Source organism: Folsomia candida, unplaced genomic scaffold (genome assembly GCF_002217175.1).
Source record: "Folsomia candida strain VU population unplaced genomic scaffold, ASM221717v1 Fcan01_Sc007, whole genome shotgun sequence".
In the NCBI taxonomy this organism is placed as follows: Eukaryota; Metazoa; Arthropoda; class Collembola; order Entomobryomorpha; family Isotomidae; genus Folsomia; species Folsomia candida.
In genome coordinates, this window is record NW_019091199.1 from 3,677,988 (window position 1) to 3,688,323 (window position 10,336).

The following is a 10,336-nucleotide window of genomic DNA, read 5'->3' on the forward strand; positions in this document are numbered from 1 at the left end:
CCTGCGACGCTATGAACTTGTGGTGATGGCCGATGGCGACATGCCCCATCCATAGATATACAAGTCTTGCTTGTATATCTAGGGCCCCATATCGTACGCACCTCCTGGGGTCAGCATTTTGATGCATATGAAATAATGAAATTAGAAATAATTAGAATAACGCATCATCATCCCCAGTGGGGATTCCCCACACGATTTTAAGCAAGGGCATTATTTATAGAAACACCTAAGATTTTATGAAATGCTCAACTTTACTCATCATTTATATTTATAAGAATTTATTTATTATGCAGAGTTGCAGGAGCTGGTTTTCACTTGCTCCAATGTTTCGTCTCGTTCTGTGGCGTCATTAAAGCAGTAGAATTGCACTTGCTCGTATTTCGGAAGGATGGAGGTCCCTCGTCTAAAAGATGTATAGTGTTGACATGCATGATATTACTTGTGTTCATGTTCGCATATCAGTTATGGTCTGTATACATATGCAATAGATAAGATATATATTGTGTGCTATGTCACCTTCTTCTGCGTTTCCTGGTAGAGTCGGTGGCGTTGGAGGACCCTCCTGTAAATTTGAGCAGCATTCTCTCCAGTCGATGGAGGAATGGAGCGTCATAATAAGCAGCTTGAACACAATGTTCTAAATTTCTAATGGCACTTCGTACGTTGGCAGAGAAAAAATTATCCCACACGGTTTGTCGAGCCAGGCGTATGGGTTTGTCCCTAGAGCATACAAGTTTTTGTCGTTTAAAACCAGTACATATGCATATTATGCAGATGTGTATGCATGAGTAACGCAGAGAAAGTAAATTTCGCCAACCATCGGTAAATGATTTCTGGAAGAAAGAGGCGTTCCATGGCTTGTTGGTACAGGTGATGGCTGTTGACATGTTCTTTAAATGTACCATAACACAAGCCGTGAACAAAGTCCATCGCCGTCCAGGACACGTCCGCGGCAATGTCGTACTTGTCCGGTGTCCAGGAAAACTCGTCGAATTTATAAGGGATCAACTCTCCAGTGCGAGTGTAGTTGATTGCGTTAATCTAAAAACAACATCGGATAAATAAAAAAATAAATGGTGTTTGTAACATTCTCAACTTGCCTCGTATTAATTAGTAAATCGTGATTGTTTTTATGTAGGTACCATTGGAAAACGCTTACAACTGGATCCCAGGAACCTGAAGGGTTTTTTCTGGTTCAAGCAGTGATTGAGCGCAGTGTCGACTCTACGAAAGTCCTCCAGGGGAATGTCCACTAGTTTTGACCATATAGATTCGGCCAGAAGAAAGAGAAAGCCCTGTTCCACATCCTGGCCAAACTCAGGAGGAACAAATTTCTTCTCGCCACAAAACTTTGTCATGATTTGGAAGCTTTTTTTGAGGAGTGTAACGAGGCGGAGGGACGCGGGGCCTTCGTCCGCATCCACGAAACCAAGAAGGTGTCTGAATAGCCGTTCGGTTTGATTAAAGACGGTGGCATCCGCCGTATAGTTCCCTCCCGTCTCCGCCCCCTCTGGCCATTCCAGCTCCACGAAGGGAGGAGCTGGTGGCCTTATCGCCGACGTCCAGTTTGCAGGATGCAGTCCTTTCGAACCGCAAGCTTCAAGGGTGTTGCACGTCTTGTCCTCAACTTTAATACGGAATTAGGTGATTCCAACAAGTACTTACTTAAACGTATTGCGGGTACATTATAAGAATTTCACTTACTGGGTCCTCCATTGAATTCAGGGATGTATTGAAACTGCAAATTCAGAAAAAGTGTTTTAAATAGAAATCGAAAAACCGATAAAGTTAGCAATGTCTTACTTTGATCGGGGTAGAACTCCCGTCGACGGGTGTACTTGAGCACACATCAGCTAAGATCTCGCCCCTATAAGAAATAAAATCGGAAAATTGACTCTGAGTGGTAAGTAATTAAGTAATGGTAATTCTGGGGTAATATTATAGTTGTACTGACGTCTCCGTCGTGGAGAAACAGTCCACAAAGACAGGTTCTGGAAATAAGACTCCAAATGGACAGTGGGAAGCGTTGAGCCAGAAGATTGGCTCGTAATTAGTTTTCACGCAAAATTCAGTGTCACTTAAAACCACACCCACCAAAAAGAAGAGAATCGCGTTAATAAATTTCCACATGCTCTAAGAGTTTATGATGATTTTCATGCTCCGCAATTTGTTGGGCATACAAATGACGAAATAAGTATGATGAATTTGCGTTAATTTGTTACAACAGTTACACAATAATGTAAATTACACAATACAAGAAATGATGATGACATAGATAAAGACATACTTGTAGATATCTATATAAAGAATGGGAGAAAGTGTTCGCATTTGTATTGTGCAGAAGTCACCAATTGTGTTTGTGTTTAATAAAAATTAAACTGATTGATTAGCCAAAATTGGACTCGTTCCATTCGCACCTCAGTGAAACCTTTATTCATTAAAATGACCCAAGGTCATTTCCCCTTGTTTCGAGCACGGTATTCGAGCACAGTATTTACACTTTTTCGTACCACATGACTTCAGTCAAGGTTGCTTGTCAATCAATGCTTGACAACTTTAGTAATAATTACAAGGTTGCGACAATTGCTTCGACGCCTAAAAAACTTCAATTTTCGAAAACCCTGGTACCATTTGGAACCAGTGTGCGTCGCACAAACTGTCGCCCAGAAACAAACCGCACAAAAATTGTCAATGACATTTCGTGCTCTCGATTCTCGAATTAATTTTTAGCCCGAACCAGGGCTTATGTAATTGTCATGTCCGTCTGTCTGTCTGTCTGTCTGTCTGTCCGTCTGTCTTTCGATAACTCTCGAACGAGTTGACCGATTGACTTGAAATTTTTACCATATGCATATTGACAAAGTTAGGAAACGAGTTCGAAGATGGGTGACATTGGTCCAGTGGTTGACCGGTGGGGGTCATCGGAGTGGGTGGGGTATTATGCACCAAAATTTCAAAATCGTCATAGAAAGCTCAAATTTGGTACAAAGGTTGTTAATGGCTCCTAATGAAAGAATATGAAGTGGAATTGGAAAATTTGTCAACCGGAGGTACCCGAGGGGGCGATCCATACCGATTTTTCAAAATCATCTAATCGAGCTGAAATTTGGTATAGAGGCTCCTAATGGCCCGTAATGGAAGAATATGAAGTGAAATTGGTAAAATTATCATCTAGAGGGACCCTATGGGGTGACCCCCACCGATTTTCAGAAATTAACATGGAAAGCTGAAATTTGGACCAGAGATCCATACTGCTTTTTCACGAAATAATATGAAGTTAAATATGAACAAAAATTAACCAGGGGGGCTATAGAGACGACCTCCACTAGGAAGTAGTCAAGGGAAGGGATAGTAAATATTTTTAGAATTTGGAGCCTAGTAATACGAAGGATTGATGGAAGAATTAGTGCAAAATAGTAGCACATAATTTCATAGAAAACTACTGACAAACACGGGTTTACTAATCATTCCTGGTTCGGGCTAAGCAAAGCTGTACTGATAGGTTTTAGGCCTTTTAAGATGGCCTTATAGATTTACCAAGATGTCTGTCTGTCCGTCCGTCTGTGCGTCTGTCTGTGCGCACGATAACTCTCTTTAAACACAAGCTATCGACTTGAAATTTTGCACACTTCATCTTCGGGTCAAAAGTAAGGATGAGTTCGGAGATGGGCATGATCGGCCAAATAGTTGGCCAGTGGGGGGCTTTTCCACCCAAATGTGTTGCCATTAACTACCAACATGGTATTAATGCCATCTTAAAAGGCCCCGCAAAGTTGCTTGGAGTAGGTTTTTAATCATGGATGTATTATGATAAATTGTCAAGCAATCTTGCACTCAAAGTTAGTGAGGAGAAAATACCAAAATGTCTTTTCTCCTCACTGAAGGACTGCTAGAAGAAAATAAAAAAACTGCCTTTTCTAATTAAAAAAATGATTATCTAAGGGTTTTTACGAGCCTGTCGAAAAAAAATTGAAGGAACATAAAACTTGATTTGTTAGGAAGAAAATAATACGCGGTAGGTGGGTGAAAAGGTCAAGTTGTCTTTGATAGTTTAACTTCAACACTTTATCATAATGTTAAAAAAAATTCTTCAGTTTGTAACTGAAGTTAAACATCACCATTTCTTTTCTTTCTTGGTTTAGGAACGACGACTGATTACTGAAATGTTGCTTGATAAGGATTTGGGCAGCCTCGATTGGTGCTATCCGGATCGTCCATTGATGATCAATAGGAAGTACTCGTACAAATTGCTCAATATGCACAGCCCGGACAATTTTTCAATCATCGTGGTGGATCAGACTTCCGTGGTGATTCAAAGGCAGATTAAGGCATGAACATGTATAGGATACTATATAAATTCATGGATTAAGGAGGCAATGGATCTTTATCTGCACAACATTGCCGGTTGTGCACCGGTTGACGTTGCTTGTCTGAAGGATAGACTTCCTGCACCTGACAAATTTGAGGATGGGTATGATCATGAATGGAACCTTGCGACATGTCGACAACACCAATAAGAAGCATTGTGCTCAATTTCATGCAAATCGGACGAGAAATGGCAAAATTATGGCATGGCGACGAAATTTGGCGAAAACAAGGGGGTGGCGGCGGGTGGGACCTTGCGACATGTCAACAACACCAATAAGAAGCGTTGAGCCAAATTTCATGCAAATCGGACGAGAAATGGCAAAATTATGGCATGGCGACAAAGGTTGTCGCCATGCCATGCATTTATAAGGGGGGGAGCTGTTAGCCGCCCTTAAAAGGGCGTTTCCAGAGCACACGACGAGGACGTCGCTCCCTCGTGCTCCACGCGGGCGGACCCCCACTCGCGCCCTGAGGCGCAAGGGGGGTCTACCTCCACCGACCGGGAAAGCCCTGCCCACGTCACCGCCTCTGCAACCGCGTTCCCCTAGGGGGCCCGTCTGACCCTCGCCTTACGAGGTGGGAGCGCACCCGTTACGGGTGACCCGTAAATCGGCCCCCATTAAGGCTTCGAACTCGGGAACCCGGCCGGCCCCGAGGGGAGTGCACGCTAAAGAGCGCGGTCACCCAAGGGTTGGAGGGAGAGAGCCCCTCTCACTTGCCAAGCGCCACCCGCACTTTTGGCAAGCCCCGCCGGCTCCCCACCCGGTGAGTCTGCTTGGTGGGAGGAGCATTGGAGGGGGGACCTTCCCGTAAGGCTCTCCCCTTGCAGCGTTGCTCCCCCGGACCACCCCTCCGACGGGAAGAGAGTCGGGGCTGTGGGACAAACCACGGGTGGACCCGACTCCCCAGAGAGGCAGGGCGGTCCAGGGGCGCAGCTGCAATGGGGAGCTCACCCAGGGACTGTTAAAATATGCATGTTAACAAAGTTTTCCATATTTATCAATTTTTAAATTTGTCGACTTTTATGAGGGCTGAGCATTTTCCAACCTTTTTCCCAGGACAAGGGATTAAAAGGGTCCTTTTGTTTTTATGCCTCATTAGAAGGGACACTTCGTTTGAGCATAACTCTGCGTAGTTTGTATGGTCACTTCTAACCACATATTATTACATATGTATGAATGTCTCCTATGTACTGTCAAAACCTTAAAACCAAGTTGTTTAATAAAAATCACCATCAGTCTAAAAATATCTTCCAGCGAGATCATTTTTACTTTCATGGTAGCAAAGCCGTTAGTTTGTATGATTCATATTGTTGGTCTCAACCTGCCTCATTGAGTGTCTCAAAAGTGCCCCAGTCTCAGAGTCTGTTAAAGTCTCACAACGAGAAGAACTGTTTCCTGTTCAACACTTGATAAACTGAAGTAGATCAGTGTTATTGTTGTGAAGTGAAAAGGTCAATTCATCAGTTAATAATAGCAGTAAGTCTCCAATGCCCAGTGCCAGTCTGGACGGAGTAAGCCTGTAAAAGTGTGCCGTGAATTGGACCATTGTTTGGACAAGAGACATCAACCCTTTGACTCTACCCGAAGCTGAACCTTCCGCCCGAGGACGAGTTTTATTGAGGACGACCACTCTACCCAAATCCTGAGTTCCCGTCTACCAAATCTCGACCTTTTTCGATTCTACTGCTCTTTATTAGGCAAAGAGAAGGTAACAAGTCTATTTCTGTTTTTCGCTTCTGCTTTCCCTACTCCACAACGACAAGATGACATCAACAATCAAAAGAATAGATGTTACGCACATTGTCAAGCTAGACGACACCAATTACGCGAGGTGGAGACTTCAGATAACTTTACTTCTCAAGTCACATGACCTGTGGGAAGTGGTCAACGGCACTACCCAACGACCTGCAGATGAAGCACAACAGCCAGAATGGGATAAGAAGGATATACAAGCACAATCCATCATTGTCCCCACTCTCAGTGCCACTCAAACAAATCATATTTATGACTGCGCTACATCAAAAGCAATGTTTGACAAGCTGAAAAGCATCAATTCAGATTCAAGCTCGCTTAACAAGCAACATACCATGGCTAGATTCTTCAATTACAAAATTGGCAAGAGTCAGTCATTGATTGAAGCATTTGCAGAGGTGGAAGAGCTGGGCAGAAGACTAAATGAAATGGGAGTCGTCATGCCTGAAGCATCCATTGTCACAAAGATTGTCTCAAGTCTCCCCGACGAGGAGTATAATGCTTTCAAAAAGGCATGGGACAGCGTTCCGGATAAGGACCAGAGCATGATAATGCTACTTGCCCGTCTGAAGAAGGAGGAGTTGGAGAGGAAGGAATCCAAACCAGCAGCAACCAATCAAGATGCAGCAAAGGCATTCTTGACCCATGACCAGAAGAAAGGCAAGAACAAACAGAGCATTGAAGAGTTGAAAAAGGCAACAACCTGCCATGGGTGTGGGAAAAAGGGCCACTGGAAAAGGGAATGCAGGAGTAATCCACAAAATCAGAGCAATAAACCTTCAGATAATCCCGCACAAGCCAATAGAAGCCCTGGGAAAGCGTTCATGCTAAATGCAATACAAACCCCCATGCAAGCACCCGTGACTGAACAAGTGTGGCTAAGCGATTCTGGAGCTAACCAGCATGTCTGTGGAGATAAGGCATGGTTTACAAGATATGAAGAGTTTGACACTCCCAAGTCAGTCTTCCTAACGGACAAAAGGGCTACACAAGCACTAGGAAAAGGGACAGTGACACTTGACGCTTACATCAACGGCATATGGGAGGAATGTACCATAGATAACGTGTTGTACATACAAGGGGCTGTCAACCTTTTTTCTGAGGGATCAATGGCTAAGAAAGGGTACTCCATCGTCCGTGACAAGAATGGAGCAACATTTTATCAGGATGGATGGTTTAAGGGGCCAATTGCCGAGTTCAAGAATGATATATATGTCATGAAGTTTCGTCCCACTTCACAAATTATTGCTGCATACATGCATCCCGTGACTAATGCTAAACTATGGCATCAACGCTTGACACACATTAATATGAACTATGTGGTGGACTCCATCAAGAAAGACGCAGTTCGTGGAATTGACCTGGAGGCCGTGTCACATAAAATTATGTGTGAAGACTGTGAGATTGGGAAGCAATCTCGAAAGCCATTTCCAGCCGCAACAAGAAATGCAACGATAAAACCAGGAGAAATGGTCCATATGGACTTAGCCGGAAAAATGCCTGTTGCATCCCTGGGAGGAGCTCAATATTTCTTACTCTTGAAAGACGATGCTACTGGCTTCCGCACTGTATATTTTCTCAAGAGCAAAGACGAAGCCAAGGATCGTATCAAATGCTACATTGAATTTATGGAAAATCAAACAGGAAGAAAGGTCAAGATATGCCGTTTAGACAATGGTGGAGAATTCTGTAATTCTACTTTGGCATCATACTTCAGAGACCGGGGAATAATTCATGAAACAACCGTCAGCTACAATCCAGAAATGAATGGGAGGTCCGAACGTGAAATAAGAACTTTAAAAGACTGTGCTCGAACTATTCTGCTGGCAGCTAAATTACCCGAATCTTTATGGGCTGAAGCCGTTGCCACCACCGTCTACGTCCACAACCGAATACTGGACAAGCAAAGTCCAAATATAACCGCATTTGAAGCAATATTTGGCAAGAAACCTTCACTCCGTCATTTGAGAGTCTTTGGTAGCGTAGCATTTGCACATATACCAGCCCAGAAAAGGACGGTCTGGGGAGCAAAGGGAGAGCGACTTATCCTGTGTGGGTACGCATCAGAGAGCAAGAAATATCGTCTTTACGACCCTGAGTCCGGACAAGTGGTTGAGGCAAGAAATGTATCTTTCCACGAAGAAGCTTTTGAACCGACAGTAATGATACATGGCGAAGAAGAAAGAGATGAACCTGATGAATCCAAATCTTAAAAAGATGATGCAAAAGATGATGCACAAGATGATGCACAAGATGATGCAGAATGGACGGACGAGGAGAAATACGATCCCGAGGACCCACAGCCTGATCAAGTTGACCCACAGCCAGTACAACCTGACAACGAGAAAATGGGTGACGAATTAGAAGTCCAAGTTAAAACTGAAAAAGGAGACTACACGGCTCGCATTCCATCGCAAGGGACGACACGTGTTGTCTTGCCTGAAACAAGTAAAAAATCAGGAACCACTCGCAATTTAAGAGACAGAGCTAAAATTAAGAAACCAGATAGATATCAAGCTCATGCCATTTATGCAGACAAAGAACCTTCAACTTATAAAGAAGCCGTTGAGTCTAAAGAGAAGGAAGAATGGATAAAGGCAATGCAAGATGAGATTGAAAGTCATAAGAAAAATGGGACTTGGAAATACGTGAAGAGGCCAGCCAATGCAAGATTACTTGACAGTAAATGGGTATACAAGCTTAAACGTAAAATGGATGGAACAATTGATCGATTTAAAGCCCGGCTTGTCATACGAGGGCATAGACAGAAAGAAGGCGTCGACTATTTTGAGACATTCTCCGCCGTATCTCGGTACGAGTCCATAAGACTTCTACTAAGTATAGCTGCAGCAAAGAAAATGCATATCGCACAGCTGGATGTCCAGACAGCCTATCTCTACGGGATTCTAAAGGAGACCATATACATGTCACAACCTGAGGGTTTCCACAATGGAGATGACTCCATCGTGTGCCTCCTGATCAAGGCTTTATATGGATTGAAACAGGCTGGAAGAACCTGGAATGAAACATTCACCGAATTTCTCGAGAAATTCGACTTGCACCCATGTTACTGCGATCCCTGTATATTTGTTGGAGATGTTGATGCAATAATCACTTATCTCAGCTTATGGGTGGATGATTCACTGGTCATTGGAAAAGATAAAAATGCCGTGCAGAAGATCATCAATGCAATCAAATCCTACTTTGAAATAACGATAATGAAGCCCACAGCCTATGTTGGGATGCAAATAATCAGAGATGGAAATGATGGTTTACTTTTGTCACAACCTTTTTACATCCGTAACCTGCTTGAAAAGTACAATATGCTGGAGTGCAACCCGACGAATGTGCCGATGCAACCTCATGCAGGAGAACTCGTCCCAGCCGCAACAATAAACGAGACCCTTCCGTATCGACAGCTCGTTGGATCATTAATTTACCTAGCCAAGTGCACACGCCCTGACATCTCATATGCAGTGTCCCGCCTGTCTCAGTTTATGCACGCATACGACGAAACTCACTGGAAAGCTGCAAAGCAAGTCCTCCGCTATTTAAAAGGCACCGAGGAACTCGGAATCAAATACAAACCGTGTGAGGATATGATTCTCAGGGGATATACAGATGCAGATTATGCTTCCGACAAGATGGATAGAAAATCTACAACAGGTTTTGTCTTCATGCTAAATGACAGCGTTATTTCATGGTCAAGCCAAAAGCAACCCATTGTCTCAATGTCATCAATGGAAAGTGAATATATATCTCTCGCTTCTGGAGCGCGTGAAGCCGTTTGGTTACGACGATTTCTAGAAGAATTAGGATTCCCACAAGAGTCCCCAACAATAATTCATGTTGACAACCAGAGTGCAATAAAATTGGTCAAAAATCCAGAGATGCACTCAAGATCCAAGCACATCGATGTCCGGTACCACTACACAAGAGAGCTAGTTAGTACAGGACAGTTGGCAATTGAATATGTACATACCGGTGAACAAATTGCAGATGGATTAACTAAGCCACTACTGAAGACCCAGCATTTCAAGATGAGACACGATCTCAGTATGGAAAGAAATGAGACAAAGGAGAGCAAGGACAACCCAACTAAAGTAAAGAGAGGTCCCCTCCAAGCCAACTTCTCACTGATGAGCCTTCTCACCATCCTTCTTATGTTTATTACGCAAGCTTGTGGGATGACACATCAGAATGCGATCCCTTTA

At 43.5% G+C, this 10,336-nt stretch overlaps 1 protein-coding gene across 1 annotated transcript; it reads right to left on the reverse strand.

The window, feature by feature from the left end:
* Positions 1-232: 232 nt before the first annotated feature.
* Positions 233-2,789, reverse strand: LOC118436192. Its single transcript, XM_035853717.1, has 7 exons — positions 1,955-2,789; positions 1,804-1,867; positions 1,705-1,738; positions 1,143-1,627; positions 818-1,041; positions 517-720; positions 233-403 (listed from the first exon to the last, which is right to left on the reverse strand). The coding sequence occupies exons 1-7, from the start codon at positions 2,128-2,130 to the stop codon at positions 286-288; spliced, it is 1,305 nt and encodes a 434-aa protein (XP_035709610.1). The 5' UTR covers positions 2,131-2,789; the 3' UTR covers positions 233-285.
* Between the last annotated feature and the right edge of the window lie 7,547 nt (positions 2,790-10,336).

Excerpts from the sequence above, each read along its gene's own strand:
- LOC118436192 (XM_035853717.1), bottom strand. The coding sequence starts at position 2,130 with ATGTGGAAATTTATTAACGCGATTCTCTTCTTTTTGGTGGGTGTGGTT. Across the intron at positions 1,042-1,142 it reads GTTGTAAGCGTTTTCCAATG|ATTAACGCAATCAACTACAC; the intron begins GTACCTACATAA and ends TGTTGTTTTTAG. Across the intron at positions 404-516 it reads ACCAGGAAACGCAGAAGAAG|ACGAGGGACCTCCATCCTTC; the intron begins GTGACATAGCAC and ends TACATCTTTTAG.